The sequence below is a fragment of the Hermetia illucens genome, chromosome 4 (assembly GCF_905115235.1).
Source record: "Hermetia illucens chromosome 4, iHerIll2.2.curated.20191125, whole genome shotgun sequence".
NCBI lineage: Eukaryota > Metazoa > Arthropoda > Insecta > Diptera > Stratiomyidae > Hermetia > Hermetia illucens.
The window spans coordinates 16,510,463-16,531,282 of record NC_051852.1 but is presented as its reverse complement, the minus strand read 5'-3'; the positions used below and the strand labels follow the sequence as shown (position 1 = coordinate 16,531,282).

The window sequence follows — 20,820 nt, the reverse complement described above, 5'->3', positions numbered from 1 at the left end:
TCTTTTGTCAGAAACATCCTTGAATATTGCTATGTAGTCAGGTCACACTTCCGCATCCGTGATTGTCGCGCTCTTGGAGTTGTACAACGGAAATTCACCCGGACCCTCTTCAAAAAGAACCTTCCTATCCGTCACGACTTCGCACCCTCAGTCCCCCTTCCCTGAAGTAATGCCGTATTTTCCTTGATACGTGTACTGTTTTCTAACTCTGCAATTGCCTGATGGACTGCTCCCAGTAAGAAACTGCCGAAATATTTCAACTGGAAGACGCGATCGAAGGATCGAGATGCCTAGAGGAAATCTATCCAGGAGACCAAAGCCGATTTGTCCTGTCACGCCATTGTAGGAAAAAAATGAATTAAAAATTGGAAAATTTGGTGCAACTCTTCGCAATTTTAATCAGATTAAAGTAAGGGAAATCGAACTTTAAACTTCGAATAACGTCGACAACGTACATCATGGAGGTACCAAATTTAGCAAGTGTTTGAAGCACTCTCTTTTTGATACATTTACCCAATTTGAACACATTTTATTCAGAATTCATGGAGATGAGGCCAATTGAACAGCAACAAAATGCGTTTTACACTTCCAATGACCAGTCCAGTCACTCGATTCCATCAAAAAGTGTTTACTTAACTCATTCTCACACATGACTATGTAAAAAAACAATTTTCCCGCCCTTTGAATGTCAGCTTTATTGATAAACACTTTTGAGTTGCAACGTCACAATAGCGTCCAATTGAATTAAGGTAATGCAAATTCTACGTAAACATCAATCAAGTGTACAACAATGTTAGGGCAAACAGTGGCATTAAACGTGCCGCACTTGCACTCGAAACACGCAAAATACTCTTCCCTATAATTTTCCTAATACTTTGTGAAGTATATATTGAAATATGTGCAAGGATACTCCCCCCCGAGCCTCCGAACCGTAGCGAAAACTGCGCAAGTATTTACCGGATTCGCTACTCACTATGTCGTTTATTTCTCATATAGAATTGATAATAATTTTCCATTTTACATACTTTGTTGCTAGATAATGGCAAACGGCATCAAGGTTGCAGAAATTTACGTTTGAGTATCTTTTCGTGGGAATGAACGATTTAAGGGAGCTTGGGGGTTACGGTGAAGCTTAAGTTGATCCAGACGCCCGGTTGTGGGGCTTGGGCCGCAGGATATTGAAGTAAGTCTATTAGATTAGATATTTGTAGATTTTATAGAGCTTTAATCAGCCTTGAATCAAAATAAACGGCGGATGGTTATCAGAAATTTGAGTGCAAAGATTGTTCCATTTGGGGCCGAAATTTGGGGGTTACATAAGTTTACTATGAAGGTTTCTTAAGAATTTCAGTAGCTGCCAGGGCCAAACCAGCCAGATTCGTGGAAATCCGATAGAAATGAGAGACCCCGTCCTTTCTTTTTTCAACCCTCTCACCCCAGCCTTCCCTATCGCCCCCAACTAGAAAAGTATCGCGTGAATTGCGCGTCATTTCGCCCGCTTTGTTCACTTGCACAAACCCCCATTGCACTTGCCTGGCCACGCGAGTTGAGTGCAAACGATATTTTTACGCGCTTGCATTATTGAATTTTCCAGTGGCATAGATGCAGGTGAAAATCATGCATATTTGCATGGAATCGCGGCGTCCCCTGCAGCAGACAACAAAAGAAACATAAAACGTCGTCCCCGATCATGTCGTCGTCAATTTATGGAAATTGTTTTCTGAATTGCTTAATGCACTCATATTCGATGATAATATTATGATGACGACAATGCGGGGTCCGCAGGGGAATGACTGACTTGAAATGCACTTTGTCAGATAGAAGGCTTTAGCCTCGACTCGATTTGCAGCCAAGCAGCGTCTACGACGCAAATCAATTGCACACGTGACTCTCAAGCGAAACGCGCCGACCATTGCGATAATTTCCCCAACGCTTTTCATATTTCTTTCAGGTTTCCTGTGTTTGTTTGCGAAATATTAAGAAAAAAAAGTGAATAATATAGAAAACAGTTTGTAGGTCGCGGATAACACAATGTCCGATGGAAACTTAGAGTATTTCGTCATATATTTTGTTATTTTGTGGCTGGCACTGTTTGTTTGTGGAAATTATTATCAGCGGGAAGAAATTAGCGCGCTCGATTAAAAGTAATCGTGGCGCTTGGAAATTCCGCGTAATCACGCAATAGTCCAGTGGTGCAACGGAAAAAAATTATACACAGAATCGTGATAGACAGAAAGAATAGAATCTCATCCAAGGTTGCTCAGTTTGGAGACTTTTTCAACCCTAATAGGCATCTAGACTGGGGAGTCGAAAAACACCTCCCTCAATCCAGGGTGTCATGCGAACCATGCCCATTGGAGAGTTTGCAATCGGGGGTAACTGACTGTATTCGAACGGAGCCTCACTCTCAGTGTGCAAGTGCTAAATGGTACCTGCGTTACCTGAAGGAAGGCCTGAAACCAGAAGGGGCCGTTAAGAAAGCTCAGGGTAGACCTAAGCCATGTTTATCATAGCCAAGAAACCGGGGAGCAGTAGGGATTGGCCCGCATGAAGGGAATGGTCCTAAAAAATCCAAACCTGAACACAAGAGAGGAGAAAACCCGGGCAGATCAGATGAGAAGGCAGGAATCAGGAAGCCCACCATTAGCTATGCTACTGCGGTCAAGGACATTCGACTGGCCATACTGCCAAAAATGTTTCCCGAGCAAATACTCACCCGTAAGGAGTAGAAAACTATCGAAAACCTTGTCAGTCAGATGTGCTAGGGATGGACTGCGAAACTTATGTTCACCGGGACACGTTTTCGACCAGGTCATATACTGGTGCACTGCGCGACGGAAGACACTGCAGAGTGGATTAGGACCATAATTCCTAAATTGTCAGGCTGCGAAGGAACGGAACTGTCAAAATGTGCTATGGATGATATATAAGAAGCACACATGGGGACAGTGTTTCTACCGAAAACCGCAACAATAGAGACGGAAGATCTCATTTTTTATTTTATTTATTTAATTAACGGACAACAAACAGATAGAATCCCAATTAATTATTGTCCTCAGGAGGAGGAGGAGAAAGTAAAAAACTTATCCTACGTTTAAAATTACTTAAAGTAGGGAAGTTAAAAGGACTAAGCTGTTTTGCATTATAATTACGGCAAAGCCTGGGAATCGGGGAATGAAAATAGACTTCGAGCTCCGCGAAGGGCACGTTGAAAATATCTGCGTTACGTGTGTCATGACGCAGGACGGCAGGTGATCTCGTCAGCGGCGGAGCAGTCCATCAGGCCCGAGGAAAGTTTAAAAAATGTGCATAAATCCAGATAGGATCTACGCTGTTGTAGGAAGGGAAGGTTTAGAAAACGGAGGCGGGAAGGATAATCCACACGAGGGAAGCTTTTCTTAAAGAAGAGAGAACGGGTGAATTTACGTTGCACATTTTCAAGGGCAAGACAATCACAGTTACGAGTGGGTGACCAGATCACGGAGCAATACTCGAGGGTATTCCTCACGAGGGAATTGAAGAGAGCTAAGGAGGGTTGGATGGAGTCAAAATCAGAGGAGGAGCGAAGAATAAAGCCTGATAATTTTGCTGCTCGATTGATGACATCGAGACAATGGGTGTCAAAGCGGAGCTTATTGTCGAAAGTGACTCCGAGGTCTTGAGTGGAATTTAAGCAGGATAAGGAATGTCCGTCAAGCGAGTAGGAGAAAGAGGTGGGTGAGGATTTTAGGGAGTAGCACATAGAGTGACACTTTCTGACGTTTAGCGCTAAACCATTGGTCGAGCACCAACGAACCAGAGTGTCCAGGTTATTCTGAAGGGAAACACAGTCTATAGGCGACGATATAGCGGAAAACAGCTTAAGGTCGTCTGCATAGAGCAAACAGGGACAAGTAAGGAGGGGAGGAAGGTCGTTAATAAAGAATAAAAATAGCAAAGGACCCAGAATAGAGCCCTGTGGGACGCCAGAAGAGGGGGAGAAGGAGCGGGAAGTACAGCCGTCAAAAGAGACGCGGCAGGATCGGTTGGAAAGGTAAGAGGCAAGCCATAAAACAAGTGGTATGGGAACGTTTAGGGACGAGAGTTTGGATAGAAGTATCTTGTGATTTACAGTGTCGAAGGCTTTCGCGAAGTCAGTGTAAATGGTATGCACTTCTTGCCGTGAATTTAGACATTTGGCGACAAAGTTGGTAAAGTCAAGCAGGTTGGAAGCAGTGGACCTACGTTTAACGAAGCCGTGCTGTTCTTTCACTATGTGATGGCCAAAGTGGGCGGACAGCCAGTCGCTGACATATCTCTCCAGGATTTTGGAACAGGAGGAGAGGAGGGAAATGGAACGGTAATTCTCGGCAAGCGAACGATCGCCACTTTTGTGAATGGGGATAATGAGAGCCTCTTTCCACAAGCTGGGAAAATGATTCTCTTCAAGGCTTTTGTTGAAAATAAGAGATAGGGGAAGGGAGATGGACTTACCAGTTTTAAGCAAAAAGAGGTTTGGAAGACCATCGTGGCCAGGTCCGACCTTGGCATCAAGTTCGCCAATGAGGTATTCGACAAGGATAGGGGTAAGTAGGGGAATGGTAGGCGATGCGGGACAGGCTACATCTACTATCGGGAGGGATTCGGAGGAAGGGGGAGGAACATAGACTGACGAAAAGTAGCGGCAGAGTAAATCACAAGATTGTTGGGGGGAGTTAGCTGAGAAGCCAAAGAATTTAATGGACGGAGGGGATAACTGGGCAGGGCAGCGGGAGTTGCGAATGTGGGACCAGAAAGGTTTCAAATTTCCGCGCTTTAAAGAGTCTTCCACGCTGGACAAATATTCGTGTCTGGACTTACGTATTAAAGATTTGACCGAGGAACGAAGGGATTTGAAAAAAACTAAGTCAGCAACGTTTCTAGAAGACAGGAACTTCTTTCTCGCAGTCTGCTTTTGACGTAGCTTTTTGTGAATTTCAGTGGTGAACCAGACGGGGTAAGAGCGTAAGCACTTAGGAGAGGAGGGAACGTAACAAGGAAGAAGATCAGATAAAATGGTATAGAAACTGTTGAGTGCTTGGTCACATGTAAATGGAGAGAGCAGGGGGACCCAGTTGATTGACGCCAGGGCTGAGTTCAGACCTTCGAAGTTCGCCTTACGAAAGTTGAACTTGGTAGGCTTGCGAGCGACAGGAGAGTGGAGTCGGGATATCTGAACATCGAACTCGAGAGCAGGATGATGGGCGTCAGGGGCAACGTAAGACGGAGCATGAAGGGATTGGGAAAGATAACGTACATTGGGAAAGATAACGTACATTGGGAAAGATAACGTCATGGACCTCCTAATCGCTCAGAATGAGGAGATTTTTCAGAAGCATCACCATTACTACCACAAAGTCTGGAGAAGCAGCGACGCAAATCTTGAATTTATTCTTAGCAACAAGTTAGAATTATATAACGTAGGGAATACCCCAACATTCGTAACCAGCACTAGGCAGGAGATACTAGACATAATTCTAGGAAATACTCTAAAGGACGGGATGGGGAGGGTCTATGTCTGATCACAGAATAATCAGATTCGATATTGAGGGTAACTCCGATTTAAAAAGAATAATAAGGAATCCCAGGAAAACGGGAAGCTCACCTTCAACGGAGCGGTGACATCAGGAGCGAACTGAAACTAGAAACAGTGGTGGAAATCCTCAGCATAATCGTCATTGACGCATATGAGGCCAGCTGTCCGACTAAGACAGTTAACGAATCAAGACATGTACCATTATGGAACAGGAACCTGACCAGAATAAGAATAGAGGTACGAAAACTCTTTAACCGGGCAAAACAAATTAGGGACTGGCAGAGGTATAAAAATGCACTGACTGCATACAGCAACGCAATCAGGGAAGCAAAACGGAACAACCTCAGTAAATTTTGCGAAGGTATCGAACAGATCACAGAAGCAACCAGGCTTTACAAGGCTGCTGCCAATGACGAGGCAATATCCTCTGTCTGTTTGAAGAAGGAAGATGGGACACTTACCGAGAATGTGGAGGACATGGTACATTCGTTTCTCAGAACTCGTTTCCCAGAGTCCTATCCCACGACAGCAGCCGACAACATTCTGCCTGACACCCCTACAACGAATAATAGATCAAGAAAGGAGAACTGGAAGACGCAACTACTGACGCAATAAACGCTGCGCGGTTACTCATGGAGAAACACCGTGAGAAGCATCGGCCTCTTTACATTGCATTTCTGGATCTAGAGAAAGCGTTTGACTGTGGGCCACACGAACTCATCTGGTATGCTTTACGACAACACTTAGTGCCAAAAGAACTCGTGTGCTGAGTTCCATTGCTCTACCACGATCGGAAAAGTAAAGTTAGAAGTATGGGGGTGTATTAAAACCGCTTCGTGTCTCTGTTGATGTTCATCAAGAAAGCGCTCTCTCAGCATCTACTAGCAAAAATGATCTCGAGCAATTTGCGCGAGTGCCTAAAGGTAAACCCACCGCGAGGCTGGGGCTGGAGAGACCGGGGATGGTTTTTAGTGGATGCGAATCCCCCACGCGGCCGCTCTAGCACGTGTCTTTCAAAGATTTCCCTTCTCCATATACCAAAAAAAAACAAGCCTGAAAACGCAGTACTTACGAAGGAAGTGCACTAGGTTTCACAGTTGGAAGCTACATTTACGATGCGCTTAATAAAATGTCACTTGGCGCAATGGACTTAGTGGAAGATAACTTAGATAGTTTAGCATATGGCGACTCCTATATCATATTACAATGCGCATCCCACAGCGTACAGATTTGCAAGGTTCTAACTTTTATGTTAAGTGAAGTTTTGTACTTGTGTGTGTAAGTGATGTGGCTTCAATAACCATTGTGTTCGCAGCAACCAATCGAATCTGGTATTTACTTGAGCATCAATTCTTGCGGATGGCGTAGTGGTTGAGGAGGTAAAGTGCTATCGCCGAGGCGGTCTTGGTTGGACTATTGTCAGCACATCGAAAGCGCCAGCGAATCCGCGCGGCTCAGCAAGATCCTGCCCAAGAACATAAGAGCCCATTCTGTTTTAAAAAGGAAGGCTTCTGGACGGAATCTTCAGGTGAAATCTTGGAGCAGCTGGTTCAGACGCACTTTCCCGCCAGCGAGGACTGTGAATAAGAGCCTTGCTTAGAGGGTTTGCGGCCACCGCAGCCGTGCGAGACTATCAAATCGGTAATTACCGAGGATAAAATTGGCTGGGCTATAAACAGCTTCACCGCATATAAATCTCTGGGTCCAGATGACAGATTGCCAGTCATGCTACAGAAACAGCAGGAAAGGGTTGTACCGTGGCTTATTGACATTTACCGGAGCTGTATCTCTTTAGGATACGTACCACAGTCCTGGAGACGCGAGTGGTTTTCATACCGAAAGCGAGCAGGCACGGCCATATTTCCGCGAAGGACATTCGACCAATCAGCCTCACGTATTTCGTGTTGAAGACCCTAGAGCGCGTTCTAGACATCCACTTAAGGCCAATTATTGAGAAAACGCCTTTCTTTAAGTCCCAGCATGTCCACCTGAACGAAAAATCCACAAAAACCGCTCTCCACGAGGTAATTGGACGATTGAGCGATCGCTGTAGTACAACCCGTATACCCTAGCTGCCTTCTTGGATATAGAGGGAGCATTCAGCAACGTTAGTACTAACGCCATCAAGGAAGCCTTGACCAGTATTGAATTGGAGGGGTATCCTATGCATTGGATTATATCCATGCTAAGAACCAGAATAATCCAGTAGAATCTGGGAGGCAACCACTTGACCAGAGCTATAAACAGAGGTACGCTCCAGGGTGGCGCCATCTCTCCGGTCCTCTGGTTAATAGTCATTTGAATCATGAAAGTCATCTCTATGAACAGCAACTGTTCAACGGACACTACCAATCTACAAACATTTAATGTGAAGGTGCGTATCACAATTATCCTATCGGTATGACAGAATATAGACATTACAGTACACCTGGAGTGCAGTACAGCTCCACAAATGAGTCCTATGCTCCAGAGTGGCGTGATTGCAATTATTCTTATAGTTCTCAGAGTTGTGGTCACCCGACCATGTCCATGTCAGTATGTAACCGGTAACCAAGTTCAACACTAACAGGACAATATTCGACCCAAGCTCAACAAAACGATAGCAATCATTTACAAAATACACAGAATAACGATCCGATCTCCTCTCCTGCTACGGAAGGTGAATGCTGGGATGGTTCCGGAGATCCACATACCATCGAGGACCTTGGTGATTCGGTTGAAATTCTTGGGGATGTGTCCGGATAGCTGAGTGGTTAGAGCACAAGGCTGTCGTACGGAAGGTCTCGGTTCAAATCTCACTGGTGGCAGTGGAATTTGTATCGTGATTTGACGTCGGATACCAGTCGACTCAGCTGTGAATGAGTACCTGAGTTAAATCAGGGTAATAATCTCGGGCGAGCGCAATGCTGACCACATTGCCTCCTAGTGTACCGTTACGGTCTTCAATGAAGTGCTCTAACACACTTCAAGGCCCTCATCCAACATGGATTGTTGCGCCAACGATTATTATTATTATTATTATGAGGCCATATCTGGAGATAGCACAACAAACTCTATTCAGAATAAGGTTGTCGGCGATCTAAGGCAGATCGGAAATTTTGTTGGGTCTGAATCCTTGAGATGCGATTTGGGTATCCCACATGGGCTTATGGATGGAAGTATGACACAATCTGAACACATTGTCCAAGATTTAGCCCAGGAAGATCCCGCTGTACTACAGGATTTCACCGAGGAACACGTGACGCAGTTGACTCAGGATGATCCTTCCGTAACACAGGATGTGATAAATAAACGTGTGGTGCAATCTGAACATGCCACCCAGGATGAACTCCTGGAAAATTTAAATATAAACCCTGACGAAGAATTTTTGGACCGACACTTTCGGGAGACGAAATTTATATACAAAGACTTCTAGACGACAGTGCAATGGGGACTGAAGATGGTTTCATAAATACAGTTCATAGCGAACTGGATGGGAATGTGTCACCCTTCCCAGTTCTGCCTATTGATCAACCAGAGGTAAATATTACGAATGCGACCCCAGAAACCGGTAATGACAATAATCTGCTAACGCTAATCTGTTTCTAGGCGAACCCGAAGGACAAGGCTGTTGGATTTTTCTCCGAAACGAAGCTGCTCTTAGTTCTTTTTAAATTCGAAAAATACAATTTTTTTAATGATTTATCTAATATTTCAGGAATAGACTTTTCTAAGGGATGCGAAGCGAATCCGGATTGAGCTTATACTGCAACTTATGGAGCGATCAACGCAAACGACAAAACATAAATTTATGGGGTGTAATTAACTATCAGTAGCGGACGACAATATTTACAGCAATAGAGACACTTTTACATGGTCCTTTTTGGGGACGACAATCAAAGCCTCGCTGTGACTGGCATATGTTACTGGTTAAGTGCAAGATCAGCATTCATACCAGTGGATTCGAGTCCTATCTAACACGTTTGCCGCAACTAAGGGGCACGGCAACAAGGCATCCTCCATGGATTCTCTCCGAGCATATCTTCTCAGAGGGCCATCCCAATTCACCCGGTCCTAGATAACCTCCGGTTTCATAGTATAGTCGCCCTCCGCGGGTATGTTGGGACGCACCCCCCAACGACTTACCTGCAATCTGCTCGATGCGAGAAATCGCAACGAAACCTTTCTACCTTTTCCATGATATTACAAAGCAACGCTAGAACAAAACATACGAAACTAATGGCTGTCCATCACAGTCACTATGACCAATCGTCTATCATACTGCAGGTGAAGCCGCGTCGAGGAACTGAATCCATCTTCGGAAGAAACCACGCAGATACCAGTAACTACCTGGACGCCTATGTCGTTTAGTATGCTGGACAAACACAGAGGACATAAAACCAGAAGTCTGGGTTTGCTCCACGCAAAACACATATGTGACCCGATCTTTGCCACGTTCATTCCATTTAAGCTATTAGATCTTTGATGAGATCTCATCTAACTTTTGACCGCAAGCTAAAACCTTCACTTTACTACTCCTGACAGGATCCGTTTGTATCCTGTAGCTCAGCGTAAGACGAGGCTACCTCTAACTCTATATCAAGAGGAGAAACATCCAACAAAACCTCCATGGCGTTGGTCGAAACCGTGCGATATACAAGAAGGCACTTTAACAATGCCACTAGCTGACGGATATAGAGCACTTTGCTGCCCTGCACGTCAACGCTAAATCATACAACACCGGGAACCCAAAGGTAGAACATGAAACAAAGAGTCCCATATATATGGATCCAGAAACAACAACAGGAATGAGGAGGTGATCCGCGTATGCAACCCATTCAACCACGAAAATAAACTCCCTCAACAGTTCATCCATTATCAGGTTCCATATAAATGGGCGTGCGATAGATCGGGCGAGCACCCATGGTCCACATTCACCCACACACGTTAGGTGACACCTTGGACGGTTCAAAGGTAACATGCACCCCAGCGTAGTAAGCCGTATGACACGGTATACTACGATCAAAAACTGCGAAATGCACTCTGATTTACCACCTATAGCTCAGCTACTAAATTTTACTCCCACCTCCAAGTAGTAACCGTCGGGCAATGCATCTGTAGCTAACGAGAAAGAGTGCCGCCGGATTAAGGAAAACAAAGTCTTAAACCATACCTCAGCGCCAGTGATCTGCCCAGAACTAAGCGATTTAAATACCTCGGGTCAACGCTATCAGCCAATGGAGAACTGCGTTATGGTGTTGTTTCACGCATTAACGCAACCTGGATGAAGCGGCGTTCCCCAACTGGTATTCTTCGTGATCGACGTATCAACGAACGTCTCAAATCGAAAACTTACCGCAATGTCGTCCGTTCTGTCGCCCTCTATGGTTCTGAGTGTTGGCCGACTATAAAAGACAATGAACCGCGTTTTACGGTAATGGAGACGAAGATGTTGCATTGGACTAGTGGCGTGAAACGTTTTGATCACATCCGAAATGAGGATATCCGCGATCGTTATGGGGTTGCACCGATCGTGGAAAAATTGCGAGAGAGGCGTCTTCGATGGTATGGTCACGCAATTCGCGCTAACGAGAATTCACTTGCCAAGATTGGTCTGAACATCGAGGTTGATGGTAAACGACCAAAAGGCAGGCCGAAGCAACGGTGGCTTGTTACGCTGGATGGGGATTTAAAAGCCTCGAGATTGCATTCAGATCAGGCATTTGATAGAGCTAAATGGCGAAACCGATCACAACGAGCCGACCCCGCTTGTGAACGGGACTGAAGAAAAAGAAAAGAAGAAGATAATACGTATTCATGTCATGCTTGCTGTCGCCACTTGCGACCACGCTGCTCTCAGGGCAGAGCTGAGGCAACGTGTGATGAGTTGCCTCTGACCTGGTCGAAACCGCCAGTCAACTTATATGTTTTGTGGCATTTAACAAGGTGAATGGGTCTGCGACCACTTACTGAATCAGAAGGACAAACCTTTGCTGCAAAACGATAGAGCCGAGTGCAATTAAAAGATACTTCAACGAGAGTGTTACATCTAAATGACAGATTAAATGAAACGAAACTAGTAAAGGTCGAGTTACACGAAGGTTGTAACTGCCTGAGCTGTCTATCGTCGACTTTGGACTCACGATGGGCTTCTCTTTGATTGGGTATAGTAGTTTGAATGAGATTCTCTTCTCGGGGAACCTTATTTCCTATCAGCCTTGGGTTCTGTGTATGTTGTCCTGTGGCCTTCATTGTGCTGGGGGGATATTCAGCCACGAATCTGCAAGGCACTCATCAAGGGGCCCTTGCCACGAAGCTTCACCGTAGGTTAGGAAGGAACCAGAATGACAATCTGTTTGCATATGCCCCACGAGAATTCTTGAAGAATGTGTTTTTTGGCCGGATATTTGCGATTAGCTCCCTTATGGGAGTGCTATTATGGTTGTGGTTACCCCATATCGCAGAGAGTGTTCCTTGTGGACTCAACTCCTTAATTGCGACATAGAAGTTAGATACCACTAAACCTACGGTCAGTATAATCAAATACAAATGCGCTACTCATGACGAGGCTCTGATTGCGATCCTCAAATCAATCCGTATCTGAAGAGGACGGAGAGATTATCCCTACATGACAGGTACTCATTTTAAAGATTTGGTTCATTATACATCTCCTGTTTTTTTTTTCCTTTGTGGAGTATTATTACTTACTATTCTCTTCCTTCTTATTGTTATTTGTAGGCAGTGTAATGCTGAAATGGTTTAGTGTCTCTCAAGCTTCTCTAGTGGCTCGAGTTCAAATTGTAGATGTGTCATGCACATGTGTGTTTGTCTCAATGCTGCGGTTTTATCACTTGCGCCACAATGAATATAATTATAATTAAACTGAAGCTAAGTCTCTTAGTTAATTAACTTGTTTAAAATAACAACAGAAAACTGGAAAATATTAGGGCTAGAAATACTTGAGCTGGAGCAGAGTCTGAATGTAGTGGATGAGACAACCAACTACGATAATAATTATAAAACTGAAACATGGAGAGAGTAGAGACACATTAGCTATTGTTATGGATAGTGGTAATTTCTCAAAAAGAACCTGATAAGTTTGAATTGAATTTTTAGTATTCTGAAACTCCCTGAGTTTCATCATAATTTTTTTTTTGAATATTTTCAAGCATTTAGTTGGAAGTTTATTATTTAATTTAATAAAAAATATAATAAATAAAATAATTTTACTTACATTTTTGTTTAGTTTTGTCCATTAGCATGCTAACACGTTACAATCCTCATGAAAGAAAAATTCAACTAATTCACAAACTAGAATTATTATTATACGACCCGCGCACGGATTTGCCGACCGACATAAACTAATTTCATAAATATTTTACAACACTTTTTCTTTGCATCCTTATGAAATTTTTTCGCGTAATATTTTCACTATTCCACTTTTCAATTTAAATTAATTTTCACTTAAATATTGATAAAAAACTAATGAAAATATATCACTACTAAATTATAATTATAATTTTCAATTTTTTTTACACAATACCGCGCGCGTTTTATTTGAATGATCTTTGTTTGTTTCTTTTATTTTATTTTAGACTTTCTTCCAATACAGAATAATGCGGAAAGGTTTCTGGTTGCATTAAATGGAAATTATCATTAAAAATCAAAGCATTATTTATCCACGCACCGAATAAGGAAAATGATTATTCGGCTATCAATTATGGTAAAAGTATAATTCTTTTTTGTTTGAAAATTGTTCTGAACAATAATTATTAGATTATAATCTTTGATAGTTTAAAACCAATCACTCGAAATAAAACTGCGCGCTTATACACACGCTCAATATTATGAATAGTGTTGATTGAGGAATTATACAATGTTGATTGTAGCATAGAAGAAATTGGCGGAATTGGTGTCAAACCTGGTTTCCTTCTCTTTAATTTTATTATTATTTTTCTTTGAATTTATTTATATTTAAGACTTATTTTGTCTCATTTATATAAATAGAAAGATTCTGTTTCTTTGAAAGTGTATTTTAAAACTTTTATACTTTCGGTTTATTTGGAGTAACCAAATTAATTACTATTGGAACTTGTTGATAATATAAATGACCAATAATTTCCATTAAATAATCTTTCACTTTCGTCGGGACTTTTTAGTAAGAATAAATATAAAAAGCTACTATGGTACCACATTTTTCCTAAGAATAGATATTTATATTTTATTTATATTTATTTTGAATTTTTACTATATTTTAGTGTAATCTATCTTTTTTACTAGTTGGATTTCACTTGATACTAATTATAGTAGCGTATATTCATTTTATTATACTTTTTCTTTTATTGTTAGATAATTCTAATTCACTTGCACTGATTTATCTTTTTCTTTTCCTTTATTTGTGTCTCACTTTTCACTTTTCCTTTTTGGCGATATACTTCAATTCTGTCGAAAACTTGTTGATGAATCTTACAATGTTGCTTGATGAAACACACCCTGTTTTGTCTTATCTATAATTCAGGAAAGGTTATTCGTACTAATACTTTCGGAAGAAACTAGCGTGGGGTTATAGATACTGTTAAAATGGAATATATCAATTCAGCTTCAATTGATTCATTAATATTTAAATTCGATATTTTTGCAAAATATTCTCTTTCTCTCATAAAAACAGCCACATTCCAAAACGATCTTCAGAATCTTCCCTTTGACTACTTTCTACTATTTTCTAAATATTCGTTAATTTATTTATTGCATATAAATCTTCAAGACTTTCTTTGAACTTGTGTAAATTCTTATAAATTTAGGACCTTTATGTTTTCAGAAGAGAAACTTTAACTTGCGTTTCTTTCAACAATTTTAAAATATTTACTGATTATGGTACTATTTTTAGTAGTTAATGTTGGATATTTTTGTATTTGTAATCTTTATATCTTTGAAAATATTGATTGAATCTAATCTATGTATTTTTTTAAGATTGACAATGCGATAAATGGTGACTAGTTAAAATCTACTGGGATAATCCCAATCCCAATGTGTATAATTTAAAATTCTTTTTTTTGGAGACAAGGTTGATTGTTGTCAAGCGCGGACGACCCTGAAATAAAAAGAAAAATTGGTTAGATAATTTGTCAATATTTAGATATTTGTTCTATGCTAATAGTTTGATACGGTTTAGTTTGATATTTTGGCTTGTGTAAATAAATAAATAAATAAAATAAACCATTAAAGCTGGCAATAAGGGACTAGAGAAAAGGGAGATTAAGCATCCACGGACCATATTCGAATTATGAGCTGCATTATTTCTTTCTTCACCGAATAATCAGCGAAGGTAAGAGCTGAAACCCTGCCAACATACTATACAATAAGGGATCTGAATCCTATATATTATATTTGGCAATAGAGTGTGCCAAATTAAGCACTCATTTTCCAAAAACCGGCATAAAAACCTGCTTAGCTTAGAGTTTTTGCTTTATGCAGTTCTTCGTCTCCCTGACATCCCCCGACATTCTAAAGATTTCCCCCCTACATCCATATTTCAGTGTAGCTTTTTATCAAGCGAAATTCCCAAATATTTGACCTGTCTTTCCTGGAAGTGAAAATCTTCAAAAGACGCTTCTGCGCCAGATTTCAGCAGTGTGTGGGATTCTCACCCACTAAAATCCCCCCACTGCTCTGCCCATATCCCCGTGGAACCACCGTGAACTATAACTTCCCGGGGAGGACTCTGGTTTACACCAGCACAACTAAGTTACGCGTCCGTTGCGCTTTTCAGGCTCGTTCCAGTTCCTGCAGCTTCTTCTGCATCTCAGTTACTGTTCCGTTCTGTTTATCGCACTCCAGTATGCTGCGGACCTCAGCATCTCTTCCACGAAATTATGGGGTTCGATAACTGCGTTGGGGGCATCATTTAACCTCCCTGTCATTCGCGAATCTCGGACAGTGGAACATAACATGATCCGGGTCGTCGGGTGTAGCGGCGGGATAGTCAGTGCCAATCCGAAGCGATGCAAGTACTTCCTGTATCCACCGTGTCCCGTAAGGAATTACGTTAGGTGGTAATTTAATTCTTCATGCTTACGCTCGACCCATCTCTCAATACACGGTATCAGTGTATGGGTCCAGGGACCTTTTTCGGAATTATCCTACCGTTGCTGCCATATCCTGCACAGCTCCTTCATAGTGGCTTTTCGGAAGCCGCAGTCACTTCGGCCGGATTCATCCTCCTTCTCCGGTAGAAACAGTGTGCCTCATTTCCTAAAAGGTCCAAGGGAATCATCCCTGCGATGACACACACCGCCTCACCTGATACCGTCCTATATGCACTGCACACCCTCAGCGCAGTTGGCCGGTATGCCGAACTTACCCTTCCCTGACTCCCTGTGTTATCCAATGCACACGCCCAGACAGGAGACGTGTATAGCCGGATGGATTTCACCCCCTGCGGTAAGCAGCCGGCGACTAGAGGTTGACCCTTCAATATTTGGCATCATCCTTGCTAGAAATGAACTAGCCTTTGCCGCCTTTTCACGCACATAGTCCAGGTACCCATTGAAGCTCAACTTGGCATCGATCATTACTCCCAGGTATCTAATGATCGATTTTGCAACGACCGCGTGATTACCAACCCGGATTTTGACAGTGTTGTTTTTCTTGCCATTGATAATAAGGACCGAATCCGTCATATCTTCCGCCAGGTCCAATTTCACTATTTGAGGCATGTTTTGATAATATGAATGGTTTCACATCCTGATGGTGTTTCGCAACTACTACCACCGCCAGGTCGTCTGCAAAACCAATCAATGTTGCCTCCTTTGGCACGCGAAAGGCGAACACTCAGTCATACATTATGTTCCACAGTAGATGCCCCAGCACGGAGCCTTTGGAAACACCTGCCGCCACAACATATTCCTGTCGTTAGTCTGATACCAAAGAAGGTAACTCTTGATTATCCGAACTAAGTATCCAAGGACACCCAGTTAAAGCAGAGTGCCCTTAATCCGAGTTAAGCCATTCCTAACATCCAGCGCAACACTGACCAGCGAGCGATGCCTCCCGGGCCAGGTCAACAACGTCGCAATGGCATCGACCGTAGACCACGCTCTGCGAAACCCATACTGCCGCTCCGATAAACCAGCAGCTAGCTCGACGAACAGAAGCAGCCTGTTGTATATCATCCTCCCCAACATCTTCCCCATACCGTCTAAAAGACAGATAGGGCGGTATGAAGAGGGTGTGCCAGGTTGCTTTTATGGTTCGGTACCCAAACCAACCTCTATCTCTTCCACTGACCGAGAAACAATCCTTCGACCATGTACGATTCAAATGTACTTACGAACCATGCTGGCCCGATTTTAGCAGCCAACTTCCGAGTTTTGTTCCGAATACCGTCCAATCCGATTCCGTCCAATCATTCGACTGTCGCCTCCCTCGCTTCTAATGTCGAGAACAATGGCCTGGTAGTCATTGTGGGTGTCGTGTTCACCCACCCGCCAGTTTATCCCCCTTGCCAATGAGGCACTGACATAAGTCAGATCGACGATTACGCCTGGTCTTCTGCAACGGAAGCTGGGCACGCATCCAGCATTGGCTAATACGATGCCCAGCTCCGCGAAGGTTTCAAGTAAGATTTGGCCCCTGGTGTTCTTCACTCGACTTCCCCCCTCTAAAGCCCACGCTTTGAAATCGCTCGGGATGATTTTAGGGCTGTGGTCATTACCGTTCAACATCAAGCTGTCTAGCATCTTCTCATATTGCCCTGATGTTGCATGAAGAGGACCTGTAGACATGGATGCCGTTGACTTTCGCCCGTACAAAGGCGCAGGACAGTGAATCATGAGTAAAGCACTGTTTGATGCAATTTGACACAACACTAACCACAAATAATTGGAACAAACTAAAGACGTCTTTTCAAGAGCAAGAGTTGGAACCATTTAGGAGAACTTTTTTTTAAACTACCTCCTATGTCAAGTTGGCAGGAGATTTAGGTCTAAATAAACTGATCTAATGCAATCGCAATATCACCTCCTTAAATACCACAACACCACCGTTGTTTCGGCTGGCCTTTTAGTCGTTTACCATCGACTTGATGTTCAGACCAATTTTGGCAAGCGAATTCTCGTTAGCGCCAATTACGTGACCATAGCATCGAAGACGCTTCTCTCGCAGTTTTCCCACGATCGGTGAAACGGCGGATATCCTCATTCCCCCATCTAAGACCTCCTTTCCATACTTTGTATCTCATTACCCAAAAACGCAGTCGTATGCTGATTCGGTATGAGGCGAGAACTGAAAAATGTTATTCATAAGCGACGAGCCGAGAAGAACCCAACTCTTCTGACATATACCCATAAGTTGCCAATATCCCAATCGTAAATAACAGTAGCGCTAGGTGCATCAAGATACTACATCTATCCGGATTATGCTCGCAGAAAAGCAACAAATAATCTCTTATTTCTTGTACCGTCTACCTTATTGTCTCCGTAAGCATTTACGCTCCCGTGCACAACCGCTTGCTGGAAGGGGATCATGTTGTTTTCCTATTCGATTTCTGTAGCTCATCCTTGAAAATCTGATCGCGGCTCGAACCAGAACGCGAACCACATCTTCTTTTCCCATCTTTGTAACAAAAATGGCTTTTGTCCTGCCCTTTATATTATTTTTCGGATGTCTATAAACTCAGCACTTGACAGAGTGGGTCAAAATGACTTTTTTTCCATCCTCTGCATTTCATCAACTCGATCTACAATATATTTTCCCTCCTTCGCTAACTTCGCGAAGATATTGGCAATAGCCAGTTTTGATCCTGTGAAGTTGACGAATGTTACCTTCGGTCATAGTAGGTAGTTAGATGAGATGGTACCTTTGGCCAATTCCAGCCTGCTTGAATGCCGCCTTTACCTTTTCTTCCCCCGTTAAGGACTCCCCATCTCTTATTTTAAGGGTGAATATGGGTTCAAAGCTGAAGCAAGTGGTTCTTAACCAGGTGGCTCTGGACTACCTTCGCTTTACCGAGTAGGTTTGACATGTACCCCAGGATCCTTTCACTTGCCACTGTTACAGATTTCTTCTAATTCCGCAAGAACCTATTCATTTTTGGGCTCGATGAGGAAGGTCTCTGGTCATTGTTTGTCCGTCCTCTCTCTCTCTTGTGTGCAGTTGTGAGTATCTCAGTTGACCTCATCTCTAGTATGGTGAAGTCACTAAGGTGCTTGGTTTATTTAATTACCATCTCACAAAATTTCTTTTAGTGTACCCACGCATACAAATCTGGATCGTTTTCCGTCGCCTTCTTTTATCAGATATCTAAGTCTCTGGCAGAATAAGGGTACCATACTTTGGGCAACTAAGGATTACGCTGGCGATTTTCTTTTTCCCCCAAGTGCTCTTCAGTATTTTTTTTAGGATTTGGCTATCGAGCGATAAGGTCTAGGGATTCCTCTATGTTATACTATTTTTAATTCATTGAGATATTCCGCTGAGCGACGTTGGCAACCTTCACTTTCTTTAAATTCGTTCCAAACTTGTCAAAATTACGCCCCATATTCTCCGGGGATAACTTGGGAAGAAGAAGAGAGAGAAGCGCGAAGAATAACTAGACAAATAGATAAACGCCTTCATCAATGTTACTTTCCGACATGGATATCGAATGGCTCAGAAAATGCCATCTTTTCTATAGGCCTTTCACGAATTCACGGCGGCATTTCTCCTTTTTGGGGAGCCAAAGCTATTCCGTTCCGCTACGTCATTCTCTCTGTCATGAGTTCGTAGCTCTTCATCATTAAGATAGTAGTCTTCGCTACATTTTAAGAAGAATCCCGAGAGATGGCTACTATAACTCCGTGCTTCCTTTTTCCATTTTAATTGCGAGAAGCTGTGATCATAATACCTTGGCGCTACATTCTCACTATCGCCGGTTCCTCCGCTGTAATTGCTATCAGCATTATTTTATAGACTCCAACTTTGAGCTTAGTTTGGCGGTGTGATGGTCGAGATGGTTGAATGCCAGCCTTTCCACCCTGTTGTATTTGGCTCGAATCTCCGTCCGAAATGTTCGTGCTCGGCTTGGTACTACCCTGTTGATGATAATCAAACTGAACCATAGTTTTATTAAAAACAGAGACTGTATTTTGTTGATACCCTATCTTCCACAAAAGAGTGAATAGGAGATATGCAACAAGCCGCTATCTCCGCTAGAATATGCAGTTCCCTTAGATGATTCCCGTTACAAATAAGGAAATCACGCAAGGGTTGATACAAATCCTCCGTTTTAACCGAGCCTGCTCCACCAAATTAATGGTGTTATATCTACGGATGTACTGACAACCTTACTGAGATTTTTTTACGGAACGATGGCAGCTGTTTTACTGACTTAAGAACCGCTTGCGTGAGAAGTTCCTCTAATGTACTAAGGTAGCTTGTCAAATTATTATTCCCTTGTATTGCTCATTCTAGCTTACCACTAGGTTGGCTGGTGCTTATCCGGGGCTACCACTTTGAGCGTTTGGACCGACTTAGTTTGGAAATATAAAGGGGTCACTTGACTTTGTCTTGTATCGTCCTAGTATACCAAAGTTTGAAGCTCTTAGTTGCCATGCAATACAAAAGAGGCAAAGGCATTATATATGTATAACCTGACCCTTACGAAACTGCTAGGTTGGACTAGGGATCAATATATAAATCCAATCTCATCGTTACTCCACAGTTGACGCCATCTCCTATATATTGTTGGTCTTTTCCAAAATAAAAACGCTTTCCTTCAATCGAAGACCTAAACCCTTGCATTCGCTAGAATGCCATGCAATGAGATCCCCAACAATACAAGATTACAACTTGGTCATTAAATATCCAGTGTCATCCTTGGTAGAGGTATTCTTACCAATGTCGTCCTTCGATGTACGAACTCCAACTATTCTTAAAACCCGATCTGGAGTCGCTCATTTTCAAATGATATTCAATAATCGGTTTTGAGATGAGGTAGCACTCATAAGCCCTGATACTAGCGATATTGTTCGTCCACCCAGTGGTAAGCTAGTCCACCCCTAATGGTAAGCTAGAATTCTATCCTTACTTTCTTCAGCTCTAGATTGATGGTTTGTAGCTTTATTTAGGTGCATATAATCAAGACAAAATTTTCAGTATGCCCATTGCTCCTCCGGCTATCCAGCCCCTTTAGAGAATTACAAATATCCATGATAATGATCGGGATCGAACCTGGGATACGAGGTCCAGATCTCGAAGCATACATCCCAATCACCATGGCTAGCGCACAGCCCAACTATAATTTTATAACA

The 20,820-nt window shown here is 42.7% G+C and overlaps 1 protein-coding gene across 11 annotated transcripts in view; it reads right to left on the bottom strand.

Annotated features, from left to right (window-relative positions):
* Nucleotides 1-20,820, bottom strand: part of LOC119655591 (serine/threonine-protein kinase minibrain) — a 312,746-nt gene that overhangs the window by 261,444 nt on the left and 30,482 nt on the right. For 5 of the 11 annotated variants that reach the window (XM_038061540.1, XM_038061546.1, XM_038061542.1 and 2 more), the window contains exon 2: nucleotides 12,768-14,040. In XM_038061540.1, coding sequence (XP_037917468.1) covers nucleotides 12,768-12,795 — 28 coding nt within the window. In that variant the 5' untranslated portion in view covers nucleotides 12,796-14,040. Of the gene's footprint in view, nucleotides 1-12,767; nucleotides 14,625-20,820 lie in introns of all 11 variants that reach the window. The other 6 variants (XM_038061535.1, XM_038061536.1, XM_038061537.1 and 3 more) reach the window with 3 other exon arrangements.